The sequence below is a fragment of the Aquila chrysaetos genome, chromosome 6, assembly GCF_900496995.4.
Source record: "Aquila chrysaetos chrysaetos chromosome 6, bAquChr1.4, whole genome shotgun sequence".
NCBI lineage: Eukaryota > Metazoa > Chordata > Aves > Accipitriformes > Accipitridae > Aquila > Aquila chrysaetos.
The window spans coordinates 49,325,501-49,345,196 of NC_044009.1; the positions used below are offsets into that span (position 1 = coordinate 49,325,501).

General features: G+C 41.3%; 1 protein-coding gene across 5 annotated transcripts in view; it reads left to right on the plus strand.

The window, feature by feature from the left end:
* Positions 1 to 9,437, plus strand: part of ARHGAP15 (Rho GTPase activating protein 15) — a 331,480-nt gene extending 322,043 nt beyond the window's left edge. For all 5 annotated transcript variants that reach the window (XM_030018687.2, XM_041124393.1, XM_030018685.2 and 2 more), the window contains one exon: positions 8,157 to 9,437. In XM_030018687.2, coding sequence (XP_029874547.1) covers positions 8,157 to 8,340 — 184 coding nt within the window. In that variant the 3' untranslated portion in view covers positions 8,341 to 9,437. The remainder of the gene's footprint in view (positions 1 to 8,156) is intronic.
* Positions 9,438 to 19,696: the final 10,259 nt, after the last annotated feature.

The following is a 19,696-nucleotide window of genomic DNA, read 5'->3' on the forward strand; positions in this document are numbered from 1 at the left end:
ATTTAAAAATTCAGCAAGTATGTCCATGGATTTTGCAGGTAGAATTCAAATAAAAGAAACAGGAATTGATATTGTCAATTTTGATTAATAGTCCCTCATTAATAAACATCCTGTTATTCAGTTTCCACCTGCAGTTGCTGATGTTGCCTGGAATCAATTAACTCATATAATTTGATTTATTTTACAAAGACATTTTTGGATGTGCTGTGCTGATGATAAAGGTTCTATATTTACAATTCTTGATTTAAGGGAGATTGTTACTAACTGCTTTTTTTTTTTTAATGTTACAAGGAAATGTAGCTTCAGGCATTCTTGAACAAAAATATTTAAGCAATTTAAAAAGTTAAAGCTTTATTCATGTCAAACTCTCTGTTGCCTTTTGAGCCACGCAGGCCACAAAACCATACAGATCCAGGACCTCTGACAGGTTGGTCTTTACAATAAGCTAGTTGTTCTGCAGAAAAAAATCAGAAATAGAATTAAAAAAAAAAAATAAAATCAATCACAGCAAAAGGTACACCACCAGCCAAAAATACAGTTAAGGCCTCTATGTGTTATATCTCTGTCTGAACATATATTATTCTATGCAGTCTCGCACTGCCTTTATCACTCTACTATCCAAACACCTCTAAGAAGTGCATTAGCATCTGCCTAACATCTGTCACGGGTGGTTTTGTTCTCTCCTATCCTCTCCCCAAGGAACGGCTCGTGCCTGCAGTGGTAGCGTGGCTTTTGAAGAGGGGTTCGCTGTTGTTTGAGATATATATCCTGCTACAGGGCTGTTAGAGAAGGCAAAAATGAATGTCTTGTGCGCAGAGCTGCAGCCAGAGGAGTCCGAGATGTTCCGTAAGGAAGTTCGTGGCCTTCAGCTGGCTCCTACCAAGCGGCTGTCCCCGAACAGGCAAACTTCAGGCTCAATAGCAACTTGCCCTGTGAAAACATGGACCAGTTATCCTCCTCCCTCCGGTCTTAGGAGCATTAGTCAGAACCTGTTTGCATTCACGCACAAAAAATTGAAAACCAAGCCAAACTGGGAGGACAGAGTGCTGGTTGTCAGTAAACGGAAGAACTTCGCAGGTCACCCAGTTGGGTCAGTTTTCCAAAAGGGAGACCTGGAACTTTTGCAGTAACGGGGAAGATTTTGGGGAAAGATTTTGAATGAGTTTCTTTAACACGACATGGTGTTGGGGGAGCGGGACCTGAGGCTCTGCCCACACCACGCTCTTCAGGAGGGCCATGACAGCGTGGAGGTGAACCCCTGCCCTTGCTGTCCACGCCACGCCGGGGCACCGGCGTGCACCCTCTAACACAGGAGGTGGCCAAAAAATAGAAATGATCCCAAGGCTGAGATGCAGGTACCACGTTACCCTGCTCTCTTCACATAGCCACAGCTGAGGGCGGAGGCAGGAGCACAGCTCCCGTCGTGCAGAAGAACAAGCAGGACTTCTCCAAAGCACATTCCTGAACAAAGCCCGTGTAGAGGCCCGAGTCCCTTTAGATGTCTAAATGTGCTTTTACATCTTGGCCTCAGTCACCCACAAAATTAAGATTTTCTCTACAGGACAGGGACTATGTGAGGTGTGTGCAAAGGCAAGAGCACACGCGCTCTTCGGAAAGGACGTCATGCAGGTAGCAAAGTTTACCCAATGGTGAGAAGATTTGATTTTGAACTGTTCTCTTATTAAACCAGGCTAAGCCAGAATAAATGCCTTTCTTCAGCTTTTCAGAGTCTATTCAGCCAACTGTGAACTGATGTTCGGAGTTAGTTTAGTTATTATTTTCGTTTAGGGCTAGACTCCAAGGCAGTTCATCCAGGGAAGGGCTCGTGCTGTGAGATATGCAGGGGATCCCCTGAGGAAGCCCATTCTCCACCGGGTCCCTGTCAGCTGTCCAGGTACTATATATAGCCATCCAACGGTCAGATTTAAAGGCTAGTTTGCAGAAGAAGACAGCATCGAGTGCTTGTTCTTGCGTCCCAGAGCAACTGAAGAGAAGGGATTTTTCCCAAAGAGCTGTAATATGAACCCACAGCTGCAGAGCACAGGAAGCCTATGGAGTTTCTGTAGGCCAGGAGCCATGGAGGCTATTTTCAGCAAAAGCAAGCTCTTAAGTATGTCTGAACTATTTCTGACCCCTCTCGTAATGTATCATACGCCATGACCTGGTTTCTCTATTACCAGTCTTGGATAGCTATTGTTTCGAATTCAACCTATGGAGCAAACAGGAATGTAAAATACCTTCCTATTTTACACGGACAAAAGAAAGTAGCTTAAAACTGTCTTAGTCCCCTGTGATCCCTGAACCGTGTATATTTGTCGCAGAAGAAACCACATGGCACATTTTGAAAAGGACAGACGTAGCGTTTTGGAGCTCCTCTATAAGCATAAACCTCAGGTCGTAGCTACACAAGTGCAAAGCTCCCCCCTCCCAACACGGTATACAGATTTCACAAACAACAAGCTGAGGATTCAACTGATAATGTTTGCATTTGCTTAGCTTCATCAGCTGGTGAATACCACTGTAATGCAACTGAGCAAATCATCCATAAAGCCAGTACATAAATAATAATGAGGTTTAGTTTGCATTCATAAAATATCAAGAATCCCAATTTATTACTAAATTTTAAATTTATCTATGTTGCAGTGCAATGAATTGAACAGTTTACACAAATAGAGCTTATGGCATCGGGGGCTCACTTACCACCGATTATTTCCCTAAGTCTCTCAAGATGGGGTTAAGTAGCGTACAGGCCCTGCACTCTTCCTCCACGGCGGGTTTATTTTGCTGTCTGTCCCGAGCTGGTATATCCAGCTGGATACGGATATCTCCGCAAGGCTTTGACCTGTTACAGAAGGACACCTATTGTCGTTTGTGTTTGAAGAGGACTCTCAAAGCTGTAGTTCAGTCATCTTTTTAGTACCAAAAGCCACTTCAGTTCTTCCTGAAGAACAGCTACTATAGCTGACCTGAAATAAGTTTACAACGCAAAGTGACATTGCAGTAATATGCTGTTTCTCAGGAAAGCGTGTAACAGGCCTTAAGTGGAAAGAGAATACATTGAGAAGAAACCTGATAGTTTATCTGTGCATCATTTTGTATTTGTGCTTCCTTCCTAACACTGAAAACCTGTCTGCAAAAGCCCTGCCAAAATGTGCTTATACACACACAGACATTATCACTTTGTAGGATGGTACGTTTTATTATCAGGTTATTTTCCAGTACATTTGGCACAGTTAAGGTAACTATATTAACTTTACTTCCAAATAAAGAAAACAAAGTTGTACTGAATGTCTCAGCCATTGTCAATGAGTTAAGAACTGACAGGAGGTCCAAGTAATCAACCCTGTCTACTGCGCCGAGCTTTCCCCTGGGACACCTCTCCAGATCATACAATGTATCTGACTGGCATGGATGTAGAATTGCTTTCAATAAAGATTTTATTTCAAGGTTGGATGATTCCTTCCCAAATGTCTTGTCACTAAAGCAAAGTATGTAATACCTGTTATTTTGTAACTTCTCTGAACCAGCATTTGGGAAGGAAAGGAGCATAAAATGTTGAGCTAGAAACTGTTCATCATGAGAGTCAAATTTTAACACGTTCAAATTGATTGGGAGATCTGCGATAGGAAAAGCCAGAAAACTGCTGCACAAACGCTGGCCTGTAACAGTGCAGTGAAAAGGCCTGTTAACAGCGTTATAGTTGAGGCGAGTTGAAGGCAGCGAGCCATTCCCAGGGCCGAGTCCTTAAGCTAAAACATTACGTTTGCATATGCCTACGTATATATAGGAAACAGATATTAGCTAATTTGAGGGTAATTATTGCTAAAGTGAATCAATGGGATGCGCAGACTTTGATCCGTTAAGGCAGTTCATAGGAACTTACATATCAAACCAAGCCCCGTGGTCCGTCGGGATGAGCGGCTCTGGCCGTGACAGTGGTCGCTAGCACAGTTCAGCAAAGGTACAAAACCTGCCCAAAGGGGCTGTCATGGAATAATCCGCTTAGAGAGGAGTCGGTTCCTAATTCTGGAAGTTTAGTTGTTATACCAAGAGGAGAGATGTCACAAATGAGTCATTTTTACTCCTTTTCTGGGGACTTTTCTTTACTCCCATACATCTTTAATCTTTCTTGGCCTCTGTTTAGATCTTGGTTTCTGTCTCTAATGCAGTGACTTCCCTAGTTAAATAAAATATTGTGCATAATGCTGGTGGACAGGATTCTGATAAGATCAAAACCTACTTTTATCCCCTGGTCCTCTGCTGAATTCAGGGGATGGCATTTCCTACACCTGCCATTCTGGCCCATAGTATTTTACGAGGTGACCTGTTCTTACTCTTCTGATCCCCTCATTTTGTAATGTGTTGCTCTTTAGTCATAGTCTATATTATCAGTTCATGGAAGAGCAGCAGGATCGTCTTATTGAAAAGTTACCCTTAGATATAATTTAAAACAGTAAAAGAGTACTAGGCATGGCTAAGCCCAGTTCTGCTAAGGGTAGAAATGCCGCCGACGTTGAGCAAACTTAAATCCTCATAGGCTGGAAAAGGCTAAGAAAGCAAGACTGAGCAGCTCCCAGTGAAGCTAGCAGAGGACAGCTTTACCCTCAAACACTCTCCAGCTTACAGTAAAACAGTGCCCTTTCCAATGGGGTTTTCCTCCCTAAGTACACTGACTTCTTTCTCTAACTTTTACGTGCAGTAGGAACATTAAAATGTTGAGGAATCACTCACTGTTGAAACACTTTCCCCTCCTCAGCAGTTATTACAGAGTAAAAATGGATGAAGAACATTTCCTAACATCTAGTGTGTTTGAAGTAATAATCCAGTGTGCTTTCTAAATGTCAAAATTAATAATGATTTTATTTAGAGAGTTTGAAAAGTGTAGGTTTAATGGAACTAGAGCACCAAACTCACCATACAATGACCCTCTTAGCTGTAGAGTTGCCCTGCTCTCAGTCACACGCTTTCCAGCTTACGGTTGCCTTGGCAACAGCCAAAGCATAAATTCTGAGTATTTTTGCCTATATATATGCCATTGACACTGGAGCCCTCCTATCAGACACTTCTGCTGGTTTAATACATCATTAATTTCATTACTATTAATAATGAGACCTGTATTTTCTGCATATTGCCTGACTTGCAATCTTAAAGGACTGAAGCCATTCTTGAAGCTCACTTATTTAGAGAGGGGGGAATCTTGCACAGCATAATGCCCAACAATTTCTTGATACGGTTCCAACATCTGTGGCATCGGATTATAGAATGTTTCTAAAATAATCTCAAATTGATGGATCATTGCTCCTTTCATTTGGGCTTGACAAAAAGTAGCTCTGGCATTTCCTTTCGCTTTTTATGTTGTAAATGGTGTATCACTCTTTCTGCTTTTTCTCTAGCCAAAAAACCAAATCTTGCCCATTTTTTAGGGCTTTTCTCTTTTAACAACTCAATTCCACTTAGGAGCTGCAGTAATAGCTTTAAGTGTGTATATTTGGGTTTGGTTTGCTTTGACTTTTTCTTTTGTGGACAGATGAAAAAAATATTATAGAATTTCATTGGTAAATAGTTGTAATTTAAAAAGGCATAAGATTCTAAACTTATAATTATTTTATTCAGGCTGGATTGAATTCCTTCCTTCTTCCCCTTCAGTAGCTGTATTTTACCACAGGTTATTTAACTACTCAGACTTTCCATGTTTCCAAGTTTTCTTGGTTTATAGTTTTTTGTTACTGTGGTCATCAAAACAAGTATGACTGCATGAATAGATAGAAAATATCGAGAATTTTCAAGAGATTTTCTCAATACAAGAATTATTATTCCAGCGTTAAGCTTAGGGGCCCCAAATATACGCAGATGTTCTTAGTGCTGCTTTCCATATCGATGAACCGCAACAGATAGCTGGTTCGTCTCCATCGCCAACACGCACCGTGCCCATCGTCCCTTGCTTCGTGCCATGCCCTCGCCTCCCGAGAGCTGAGCGACTGCAGACCACGTGCTGGCGATGCCTGGAGTCAAACAGGACTTCACAACTAGGCACCACTCAGCCTACAGATAACGGAGTTCAGTCCGCTCCTCTCCCTTCGGTAAATTGTGCTCTGCCATCACTGTTCTTCACCCTGACTTTGCACATCCATGGTCCACTGCCTCCTTCTCCCTGCAAGGTGTTTCTCCTCCAGCTTCATCAATGCCGTCCATCAGCAACACCACCTCACTGCAAAGCCATGGCTGATGCTAATTGATGATCTCTAAAATTACACAAGATACAACCGCTGAATATGTTTTTCCTCCCTGGTGAACTAGTATCTCTACCCATGCTGATGTCATTGGCAAATATTTCACAAGGTTTCCAACTTCTAGCATGTAACAAGCTCAACAGAAATCAAGTCTTTCGCACAGGGAGGCCCCAAGCTTGATGTATGTGCTTCTGCATAAGTGGCATTAAGCAAAACAACCTCTTCATCCCTGTAACAAACATTTTTAATTTTGATAAAGATGTGTGACATCCATCAGAAGACCACACAGTCATCTGGCAACAAAAATACTAACCTTTGAGACTTTCTGAACACCTAAGAGAAGAGATGAGATGTTAATATTACCGCAGAGGAAAGAGATTTTTTTTTTTTAATTTATAATAAAGATGTTATATTTTAAGAAACTAATAGTTAAGCCAATCTGATTAGTGCCATATGGAGAGTGTTTTGTGCAATGGACACCACAGTTACAAGCATGAGGCAGAATTAAGTAATGCTTCCTATTTATATATGAGGAAAAAACACAAGCGTTGATGTTCAAGGAATGTGGTAAACGACAAGATTGGCAGAAATCCACAAGAGCATGCTCTCTGCTGTGTGACCCACCCACTAACATGAAAGAAACCTTTTTTTAAGTGACTGAAGCCATTATGTCTCATGAAGTTTCTTTCACTTACAGTGTAGCTTGCTGTAAATTCAGCAACAGGTATGGTAAAACAGAGAAAGCTCTGATGATTTTTAAATTACTGTCTGGATTTTAAAAGGATAAATGAGTGACAATGAGAGAGGGAGGGGAAAAGTAGAACTTGGCTTCAACAGTCCACTTGGAGTATTTAAGTTAAAACTAACAGGTTAAGGAAGCATCCATAAATTCAAACATTTACATATTAAAGTTACATTTAGTTCACATTCCTTGGTAGAGCTGTGCAATTTATTTATAAAATATGTATCTTCATTTACTAGTCTTTCCAACGTAGGATATATTGTATATTTTGGAGGTTGAGGGAAATGGATTTCTACTTAGTTCGTACTCACCGCTGCAGAGATTTATGCGAAACTGCCTACCTAAACTCCATCCATTAAACCTATATTGTTCTTAGGCCAGACTTCTCCATCCTTAATGTCATTTCCACAAGAATATTAAGTCTTAATACAGACATAAGATCAACTTTTAATAATAATAGTCCTCCTCTTGTAATTTTGTGGGTAATGAAGATATCAAAGGTTATAATCCTTACCATTATTTTCTAAGTCATCTCATTAAGGTATGTGGTCTCAGTGTCTTTCAAGAAACTTTGTGTCAGGGTAAGGCATGCAAAAGTCTTTAGTTATATAAATTTCACAATCCATTTCAGACCATACTAACTTTATTGGATTTAAATTAGCAGAAGGAATGTGTTTCATATGAGCTCTATATTAAGGGGCTTTTTTTGTTTTCCCAACTCTTTCAGTGCTGGTCTCAGACCACGTTAAGAGAAGCAGGGAAGCTTCTCCCTGGAGCCACCCAAAGCGTTGACACTAAAAGTGCTCAATTCCCTTAGCGTTAAGAGCAATCCCTATTTTTGGTATCTAAACGTATGAGAAATTACTGCCTTACAGCACACACACTAACGAACGCTCGCTCACCAGAAAGCAGCAAATTGTGCCCTCGTATAAGAGCACTGTAAATGGGGCTCTAGACCTCCACCCCGCACACATCTTGCTGTCTAGGGCTGACTCTCCTTTCCCAGTTTGCCAGGTTGGCAGAAGTTGTCTCTTCCCTCCCTCTTTTCTTTCTTTTTGATAACTTAACCAAACGTCCCTCCCTGTTAGGAGAATCAGTAAAAAAGCGCCTCTATGTACTTCAAATGCAACAGCGACTCCTTTGACATCCCTCTTTTTTAACCAATTCTTTTCTTTCGTCAACAGGATAGCAGCCAAGGAATCCGTGAATCTTATGTCAACACAAAGCTTAGGAATTGTGTTTGGACCAACACTCCTTAGACCTGAAAAGGAGACAGGGAACATGGCAGTCCACATGCTGTACCAAAATCAGATAGTTGAACTTATGTTGAGTGAGTACAGCAAGATCTTCGGCTCTGAGGAAGACTGACAGACAGGGCCTGTTATTGAAAACGTTCACATCTGTCTTGATGTCTAATATTTTTACATTTCTGTAAACATATTTCTGAAATATTTCTTTTTCTTTCAAGTGACAGATGCCTCATTTTGTGAAAACTTAATGATGATTTTGTGTTTAATTTTCAAACATTGGAATAAAAAATATTGTCAACATTTGCCTATATGTATTCTGCATTAACCCTTTGAGAGTTTCATTATGCTAGCACTCCAAGTGTCACTTTTTTTTGCAAGCTGAGCATACAGCATATGGCCAAAGACCATAGAAAATGCTGTTTACCAACATATGCAACGGCACAGAAAGACAAATAATAATTGAGGAGATTTGTGGAAAATGGATTCAAATATGTATATTAAAAGCAGTGAATTAAAGCAGTGATACCAGATCATTTGTAGCTAATCTGAGCTAACCTTTCTCTTTGATATATATTGAAAGTTAAAGACATGATGAATAATCAATTCGCCTACCCCAAGAGTTCAAAAAAAGATTGCATTTAATACTTTTAAACAAGTAATAATAATAATAAAAAAACCTAAAACCAGAATGTCACTATTTGCATAACAGTGCCTAAAAAAAATTAAAAATTAAATTGGAACTTTGGCATTTTTACCTAAATGCAGAACATGAAATGAAGACATTGCATGACTGCTCATTTTAATGTAACATCCATTTTGATTCTTCATCACACTGTACATCTGCCCGCTTTCCCCAGCTATCTCATGTTCTGTAGCATTTGTATTGTGCTCCTGAGGATGCTTTATTGGTGAACTACATTAAATTCATCTAGAAAGAACTTTAAAAAAAAGCCTTTTCATATGCCCTTAGGATTACTTGGCTAGACTTGAATCAATTTATGCATTTGATGGTTAGTTTCAGTTGTCATGGATAAACAAAAGGGTAACTGTCTAGAATATATCAAATATTGTTTCATTTTGAAATGTATGTTTCCAGCTATACACATCTCCTACCCTGTTTTGTAAAAGTATTCTGCTGATAAAATGTAGACTTATGTTTGACAGCTTTTTAATCAAGTTCAAAGAGAATAAATAAAACTAATCCAGTGTGGTAAAGAGTCTGTCTGGTTATCGATTTGTTCATAAAATGAAAAATAAACCATGTAAATAAGATGTGTGAAACACAGATCTAGAAGCAAATATTTAAAGCAATTAAAGACCCCAAAACATAGGATTAATGCATAGGTCTGCTGTGCACGAGAGATATGTCTTCAATATCACCTCAGCAGATCATGGATTACTTCAGTTTTTACTCAGCATCATTTTGTAAAATACTATGTTATTCAGGAAAGGTTGCTCCTCAGAGCTGTCATTTATGGGAACAAATATATAATGAGGCCTGATCGTTAACTAAGACCAGGCTCTTTCATCAGGTACTAACACAGGCAGAAAATAACACCACGAAAACATAAAAATTGGCCCCAAGATGTTTTCTGACTTCATACATGTCTGAAAAATCAAGCAAAACAGGAGGTAATGACCAGTAATTAAAATTAAAAAACAAACAAACCAAAAAAAAAATCTTCCCCCGTATCACAAATATTCAACGTAATCATTTCTGAACAAAACTATAATGTTCTGGAGAACCCAAATTCACTTTACTTTCAAGAAAATATTTTTCATGTTAATGTCAAGCCATGAGTACTTAAACAGTAATGCTTTTCAACATCATCGTCTTTAGACTCTTTTAATAGCAACAAACCAGGCGCTGTTTATAGCCTGTGGAAATGACTGGAAGAAAGATAGTCAGAAGTTCAGTCTATTCCTTAATAAAGACCATTCACATTATGGCCCCACGGGTGCTCACAATCATGCTATTGAAGTAATTTCTGCTATTACTGGAAATGAAAAGTTCACTTGTTACTTGGATCCTGTTGCACTCAGAAGAAAAGATTCTTAATTAATTAATTAATCTTCCTTTAAGCTTTCTTTGGAGCACGGAGACTCCTCTTCTCTAGTTTTTGTAAGCAAGACAAGGCTTATAAAATGAACCCATATCTTTCTTAAGATCAACTGGTTTGGGGTGGGGGGCGCGGGGGAATCAAGCAACCTTTTGGACACATAAGCCTTTCTTTGGTTTTGAAGGGTTCCTTACATGAACGCTGTACAAATGTGCTGACTTTTCTATTAAATGCTTTGTTAAAGATAGAAGCCTGATACGTGGGTAGCCAATTCCGGGAGGACACAAGTGCACCTCATCAGAAAAGCGTATACATCTGGGGCGTATACAGATGTCTAACCTTTCTGGTCCCGACAACAGAAAGGAATAACCATGCCTTGCTACTAAGTTGCTCCCTTCCCCAAGAAACCAGTCTTCTCCCTGTCTCCTTTAATATCTACATCAATTCAGTGGCAAAAATTACTGACTCAAGGGTTAGTCGAAGAGCCAGCCCCACAGCTCCTGCCATCACACCCTCAGGGCAGAAAGCAGCGGGACAAAAGATGGTAAGAGTAAAAAAAAGAAGAAAAATATTTGCAAGCCTTAACAGCAGTGGGGTTTCTTTTTTCCTCCTGCTCAGGTAGTTTGCTCTTTGTTAACCAAGCTCACAGCCCAGGGCTCCGACAGACTCTCTTTTGTTGCTGGACGCATACATTTCTAAATCCCAAAAGCGTCTAAGTTTGGCCTCCGTCCAGCATGAGCAATTCACTGGGCCTATATGACCACCACATTGCTCCTCCAATTGTTACTTGTAAGAATATTCACTATGACTCGGTAGAAGTTTTTCTCAACCTTTGCTAAATTTTTAGTGAGTCAAAATTAGACTGGCAGAAGACCTTTTTTTCAGGAGCTAGCTTCAGTTTAAGACCACAGATATTTTAAGCAAAGAACTATTGCTATTAAAGGTAAGTGATCAGAAAAATGAAGGCTGAGAATGCAGCAGAGACAAATATATCCAAGAATCAGTGGTTATCTGCATCTTCTCCCTGTACAGACAATCTTCTACTCAAACTCATGTGAAAAGACAGCTGTCCTTATAACTGGGATTACTATAGCAAAAGGAGACATCAAAAAGAGACCTGTAATGGAACTGAAAAGGGCATTTCCAGCTAGAAATATTTCTCATTAAAATAAAAACTCAATTTATTGAATCTTAAACTATTGCAAGAAAAATCGACAGTTTTTAACTCTAGAAATTCAACTGCAAAAGGGAAATTCTGAGCCAAAAATCAGACAGACTGACTTGCTGAGCTACAGCTAAAAGAAGACATGTAAACTGCCCTGAACAACTCTTCATCCCTTTTTTTATTTACGTATACTCACATATATATATATATGTTAAGAGCAACGTGCATGTTAATAGTTCTTTAATTCTCTGCTAGGACAGCTACACTGCGGGTAACATTCAGCCTGTTTTTGTAAGCACCCCATGTTTCGACAGAGCCAAAGACTGCCATTCAGCCCAAGGCACTCAAGAAGTTCAGCTAATCAATTACTACATAGTATATAGACCATGGGCAGAGTTTGGAAGAAAGCTGGAAAGTAAGTTGGGACCACAATCACCACTGTAATCAGGCAGTGTATAGATTTTACATGGCTAATTCTCGGAAGAGGCTGAAAGACAAGCCTCGGGGAATGCACATATTATCACGGCACAGCAGGTTCCCCTGCATTGCATTCCGGCTTCAGAAAGGAAACATGGAGCATAAGGAAGCTGAGCATAATCACAGATGCAGGTCTCAATCACAAGTCCTGATTTTTGTAGGATGCATAAATGGGGCTCAGGGCAATGCTTGTTTTGCAGAACACAGGAACCTTCCCTAGCACTCACTTTGGATTAAAAAAAAAAAAACAAAAACCAACCCTTCCCTAAGGACCAAGGGCAACAAGTGAGAAAAATCTCCAGCAAATGGCCTGCTGAGGTCAGGCCATACCCAAACCCTTCGCTGCTCAAGTGCGACAGCCCTTGTTGGTCAGTAGGCTTTACGGAGGGAATGCTTGCAGGATGCTACTAAAGCAGCAATCTCATCCCTGTGCCAATTCACCATGTGTTATCGCAGCAGATGAATACACTTTACCATTACTTATATACTGCATGCTATTTTTACCCTCAGCAATTGCGTACTTCCAAACATACCTGAAATACTATGAGAATTAATGCCCGTTTTTCCTTATAGATCCTTGCTACAAAGATCTGGTTGCACACTGGATACAAAACATGAGCCCTCACTTCGGTATACATTTTGTGTGAAAAACTGAAGTTAAAAAGGCTTGCACTCTAAACTCAAGACTTGAGAATTGGGGATGCAATACCACTGCTCATCGGCGGTGTGAGAAACTGAGGCACAGAGCCAGCTGCGTCAAAAGAGAACATTGCATTTTAGCGCTCATTTTATTCAGCCTCATTCTTTATTTTTTTTTTTTTATAGAAACTTTATATTCTACACCCTTGCTTCCTCTGAATTCACCCATATAATCCGGTATTTGGGTTGTTGCAGGCACTCAACCCTGCTCATCCCTGCAACCCAAGGGCAGGGTAGCCTCAGAGGAAACAGGAAAAGGTAGAAATTTGCCTTCCAAACTCTTAAACGTGGTGAAGCTTGCTGGCTTTCTGAAGTTTACTCTTAAACCCTCAGAAATACTTCAGAAGTGCAGGGAAACCACCATCACGTGGCAAAACAGCCTGTCCGCGCACCCTGAAAAAACTTTGCGCATGCTGTAAAACCTGGGGCGATATCTTACACCTTCAGTAGAAGCTGACAGCTTTGTTTAATAAGTTTAAGAGGGACCATAAAACACTGCAAGTTCAGAATGCATGCCAATTAATTACCCACAAAACGCCACCATTTTAGAGCACACTTCAGTGAATAAAAGGCAGACTCATAAATTTCACGTGATTCTCCTCCGCCTGTGTCAAAATACAATTCCTATGCCCAGCTCCTATCCATAAGTTTCTTGGCTGCGTGTCTGGAAGACAAAAGGAGCAACTCTCTCCCCACCGGTGATTTCTGTATTGTCTCAAAGCAGAGGAGCTTTCAAAGCAGCAGCTCAGAAGCTTTTGGAATGTTTTCTGGTTGCAATTTTGGGTCGGTGGAGGTGTGCCCTCTGCTCTGGAAAATAAGAATGACCATATTGAAGGCGGTTCGGCCGGACCATTGCTGAGCCTTCAGCCTACCCACTGCGGTGAAAAAAAGTACAAGAAGTCCAACTGTTACGTCTAGCTTTCCCACAGGGGATGTTTCTTTGCAGCCCTAGGCAGCAAATGGTTTTACGTAAACGGCTGAACACCCTGTATATGTTTCTATCTTTATGTAGTTTCTGTCACTTATTATCCATTTTTAATCCTGCCAGGCACTTTGTCTTAATGGTATCTGATGAATTTGCCAGGTTAATTATGCACCATGTAAGAAAATATTTTACTTGTATCACTTTTAAATTCATTAGCTTTTAGTATTATTGTATAGCACTCCACTTGCTCTTGATTTATGGGAAAGGCTAAGTAAGATTGTCCGACTGACCTCTTCTGGCAATTCACTCTCCTATATACCACTAACATATCACCTCTCATTTGTCTCTTAATCAATTTAACCTTCCCTCGTATGGAAGATCTGCCACACCTCTTACAACTTGCTCTGCCTTTCACTGGATGCTCTGTGTATCTATTCTGCCCTTTTGAACAAACCCCTAAGTATTCAAGGTGAAAGGATCCTTAATATTTTCATTATTGATCTCTTTTCAGCTCTTAAAAGAATCAAGTGGCTTGTTTGCGTCCGATTGCTCCTCTGCACTGAAGAACTGAGCTGTCCTTAGTGCTCCTCATGGACCAGATTCACAAGGGAATTTGGGGAGTTGAATGCTATTTCTGGTCCATACAGAGAACTTATCCGTGTTGCTGGTTTCTCCCTTGCGGCTATCTCACCTTGCAGCTCTCCGAATTTGCGTCAGCAGCTTCAGCCACCCAACCCTGGCAGTCCGCAGGAGGAGGGACGGCAGGATGGGAAGAGGCTGCCCAGCAGCGGGTCTGCTCCTGGGCTCTGACCCAGAGCACTGGGAGCAGGAGCGACCGAGGGAGGCTTCAGAATTTCCATAGGATTGATAATAATATGTTTGTACGTATAACAGCAATGACAACATGCGTGCAATACGCTCTGCATCCACCTCTAGCATACCCAGTGTATACGCCCAGCAAAGGAAAACCATCTACGTGTGCGCACCGTAGCTCTCTTTCCAACGGACACGGCTGTGCAGGGCCGATGGTTAATAGCAATTTCCTGGCTGTTGGGATGGTAAAAGCCTGTCTTCTAATCCCCAAATCCAATCCAAATCAAATCCCTTTTGCCACTTGGCAACAGCCAGAAAGATCTACATTGTGACAGATTTTCTGTTGTGTGAAGTATGCATTCAGCTTGGGAAGAAAATAAGTGCTGTGGGGATCAGATCAAAGGTATCTGCCACCTGCCTGAACTACTTTCACGTTAGTTTCTGAGCCCCTTGCAGTCTTTGTAATATTGGCTTACCCACAGAACACTGGTGTGAAGGACTGCTTTTGCCTTTTGATATTGCAAAATTGAAATGAAGCCTACGTCAGCTCAGGGACGTGGACCTGGAATCTACTACAAGATGGGCTAGGATCCTATAGAGTGAATCAGCTCCCTCAAGACAGCTGCAGCCTAGGATTGCATCATCACAGACTGATGATGAAGCACATAGGTGATACTGTACAGAGACTTGGGTTTTAGTTTGACATCCACATTTAGCTGTGAGCCAAACACAATTTCACAGATTCCGCACAGACCCAGGCCACGCGATGCTACAGGAACGTAGAGCTGATGATTACCCTGCTCCATAAGACACTCGAGTTCAGACAAAACAACACAATAATGTTGGTTATTCCAGGTTTCCCGAGTGTTGTTGGTTGGAAAGCAAACCGAATTTCTTTTTGTGCTTATGACGTGCTTCACCTCAAAAGTGAGAACTGAAAGATAAGGCAGCTGCCTTAAAGAAACATGCGCTAAGACGCAAAATACAAGCACGTTCTTGAGAACTCTGGTACTATTCTTTTTCACGTCATGTCTCTTTGAAGTGTAGATAGCCGAAAACATTGGCAAGGCTTTCCCTCTGATGCTGCAGGTTTTGAGAGTATTATGCATATTGTAGATGCGGTTTTCTTGCGCTAGATTGAAAAAAGAAATAATCTTATTAAAAATGTAAAAGGATTTCAGGGTTCTGTGCATACTCAGAGAAAAGAGAGATGTCAACAATAAACATGCCATCTGAACAATACGGAAGGACCTCTGTCCCATGGGCATAATAGATGTTTTATTAATAACTTGCTTTTATATATTTTTCTCATTTCCCAAAACTAATGGAGGAGGAAAAGAAAGAAGAAAAAAAAAAAAGAATGAGTTTGGAAATCAAAAAATTTCCTTGACTGGACAATTCAACATCCTCCCTGAAACACAAGAAGATGAATGGAGAGCTGGTGCATTTTCTGGGTTTCTGTTCTTCTGCCCCGGGTGCTCTTCTACTGTCAGGACACCCCTGGGACAGGGACAAAGACCCACCAGTTCTCAAGAGTCCATCATGGAGCACATTAGCTCCAGCTAATAGATTAAAAAGTTGGGCCTTTTAAGTGGCTTAGGCAGACTCAGCACAAGCACTGATGGAAAAGATGTGGGATTTACAAATTTCTCATTCTCTGTGATTGCTGGACAGGATGAGAGGGAGGACAAGAGGTCTCTTTTTCCACTTTCTGGAAGAAACAGAGCAGCTACTGCCACAGCAAACTAATTTTTTCCTAATTTAAGTCAGCCTTGCTCTATCAAGTATAAGTCCCAGCAATGAATAAAGGAGGGAGATGTGTCTCTGCTCCTCAAGATACCTTCCACCTGAGCATGTGTCCAGACCCCCAGGTTTGTCCCATATCAAGGGACTAGATCCAGGGAAGGGTAATCCTCCAGAGGCAGTTTACCGTTATTTTTCACTCTCTTTGCCATGATATCATTTTTCCTCACACATAGCCTGTATTTCAGCTAATCTGAACCTCTTTGGAAATACTGCTCCTAGAGTATAGGTCCTCAGTAAACTAGTTTCTCAAATAACATCCCAAATGGCTTTAAGGAAGCTAGGCAAATTGGGGGGGGGGGGGGGGGGGGCGGGGAGGGATAAGGGATGTATTAAAGCAGAAAGAGCCTAAAGTAAATTTCCTCTTCCATTTTCCACCAATACATATGCCCCGTGTTATTAAGGAACAACACTTATGTTTTGGTTTTTAGACAGCCTACCTGTACAAACAGGGTCTTTGCTACAGAAAATAGGGGCTGCTAGAGAAGTCTGTGATCTTGTTAAATACAAAGAAAGACGAAGGCTCCACCTGAGAAGCAATGCCAATTTTCCTTAAGGTCATCAGCAGACACTTGCTAGGAAAACATTGCTTTGAAACAAGCAGCGAAGTGAAGCGAATCTTGAGATCCGTGACCTAAGGGTCTGCAGGCCAAGCCAGGACAGTGCTGCACGCTCTGCGCCGGCACCCTGCAACGGCTGGCTTTACAAGAAACTACCTAAAAAAACCTTACCAGGATGCAGAAATTCCTATTTACTCCCATAAGGCTTTAATCGCTTCATATCCCAAATAGTTTCTACACAGCCAGACCTTAGATTTTACCTTGTGAAGGCCAAAACCTTTTTTAATCCTTCTCTTATCTGTACAGTTGGGGATTCATTCATAAAAAGATTTTGAACATTTGACCCCCAACATGCCCGAGTGGAGAAGGAATCTATCACTCGCATATCAGGTCGGGATGCTTTTTCTGCCTTAATTCAAGTGCGCTTTGCAAGGCTACTGGGGTCATAAGTCGTGCTTCTTTCTTTTCCTATGGCCGCTCTCCTGTGGAAGCAACCAGGAGGACTTACTGGATAGAAAGAAAAAAGCTATCTAATTAAGAAGCAAGCGTGCATCTGTCTCCGGCCATTTGCCAAGCATAATGTGGTGGGGGGAGCAAATCTTCTGCTGTTAGGAACTGCTCCTTTTGGACTTGCTGCCTCCAGTAACGCAGGTGACAGACGCCTCGCAGTCAGGTCTGGGGACTTTCTGTCCTCACCTAACGATGAGGAAGATGTGGGATTTGTCAGAAGGTCGTCAGACCATCAACATGACAGAGGTTCCCGAGGTTTAGACAGCTCTGAACATGTCTGCAATTTACTTATTTGAACTTATACCATGCCCAGTTGTCAAAACACAGGTACATGTACAAAATAACAGATGTGTCTGACAATTCTATCCAGGAACCCGTGGCCAGGTTGTGTCAAAAGGAGCCCAGATGTGGCCTGTGTCGCTGAGTGGTGGGAGGAAAGGGAGCGTGGGAGGACACTGTCAAAAAGGATAGACAGTTTGGCAGGAAAAAGCTGGATCACTCGGGATATTTTGCACATTCCAGATTTTCTGGTGCCCTCCAAAGAGACTGTGCTTATGGAAAGAAGTCTCCTGAAAACATTAGGCTGGAGTTTGATGAAAAAGCTAGTCCTGCCCTTGAAGCTCATTCTCTGGCCCTAGCACACCTCCTATATGGACAACAGAGGGGAATACGTTACTACAGCCAGAATTGGATCTGTTCCCAAGTTTGTTTCGCTAATTTTACGTAAGATCCTTCTGAAGTTATTAACGAGGGAAGAGGAGGAAGAGAGGGAGGTAGCCAGCTGCCCTGTGTTGCTACCTTGGCCTCTTGCTGAGCTGTGCACTGAACAAACAAAAGCACCCTCAGCACCACCCGGCTGCCACAGATGAAGCAGGAGAGATGACGGTCCACGTTCTGAATGAGGATAATGATTTTGGCTAAAGCATCATTTTGTAACCTCGGTCTGTCTCCTAGAGTAAGAGCAATCACAGTGGTACTGCTTTCCCTTACGTGGTCATCAATAAGGACCTGGGATTGCTGTTACCATCCTTCTGGTTATAGAGGCAGCACGAAACCAAAAAGTCTGTCTCCCATCCTGTATAAAAATCACGTTACCAAGTCCAAAAAACAGAGAATCCAATCGTGATCATCTTCCCCTACTATCTGCACGCCTGGCTAAACTGCCACCAAATTAAAACCGGACTAAAAGACTACAGCTGCCAGTAGTAGCCTTGCCACCACAGCAGGCGTTGCAAAGTGCCGTACCCATCGCTAAACCAGCCCTATGGCGAGGAGGCAGCAGAAAGCTTCCCTTCTGGATAGCTGACCACCGTGTAACGGCGCTGGGCAAGGGAGCTCCCAACGCAAGGTCCAGCTGCAGTAAAACCGGACACTAAAATCCTTTTAACCCTTTTTCTGTCCCCACCGCTTCATCAACCAAACCTACAAAGGCTTGAAGGGCTGTTGCATGTGAAATATCTGTGAAAGAGGCCCAAGCTCGCACAGGAACGTCTTTGCTTAACATCCACCACGTTGATGACTGTAACTTAATTACAGTGCATACTGTACCGGTGACAGTAAATATTAGTGCTGTGTGCTACAGAACAAATATCCCGTGATGAAAAATTCAAACGGTATCGAGCTTTTCATTAGTGCAGTAATGGCTTTCTCACACATTTAGCTCATTTTTAACTCAACCTGCTCAGGGAAGGAAATGACATACTTTTTGTTGAATAAGACAGCACTGAGATTATATGAAGGTGCGTTTTTATGGGTAAAGAAACGTATGCCACATTAATCTATTTTTATGCTTTGCAGTACATGCTGATAAGTCATTTTAATGCCAAATTTCATTAGTAAATTGGGAGTGATAGAGGTGGCCCTATGATAAAATAAAATACATGTTTTTCATTTAAGAATGCAAAAATTTCAGTACTGCTGCAGAATATCTTAGAACACTAACTGGGATCATAGGATACAAGGATTAAATCTTAGGACCCTGTTTATAAAAGGAATTTTGTGTCCATAAAATGCACATTAGTAATACAATCTGCCCGCTACTGTATTGTTCTATCATTTCTCTATGGATCATATTAGTCAGTGTCCTGTTAACATCCATTTTATCATACTGTCATAATATGATATTGAAATGAGATCTGGCACTTTTGGGGTCCTGTGCAAGATGAAAAAATGGGTCTCCAGCAGTCTTCCTCTTAGATATAATTGAAAAAGAGGCAGGCATGAGGGCATGCTGTGATTCACGCTGCCAGAGAGTGATCCGGAATCATTCCGATGATGAGTACATAGAGAATGCCGTGCACAGAAAGATGGCAATTTGCTGTACTAATGTTTTGAAAATGAAAATTTCTAGCTGTTTTGCAGAGGAGCTTAGTAGGAAAGGCAGAGGAAAAAAATAATAATAATAATAATAATAAAATCTTTTATAGTTAAGCCAGATTATTTCTGTTGTTTTTGGAAATGCT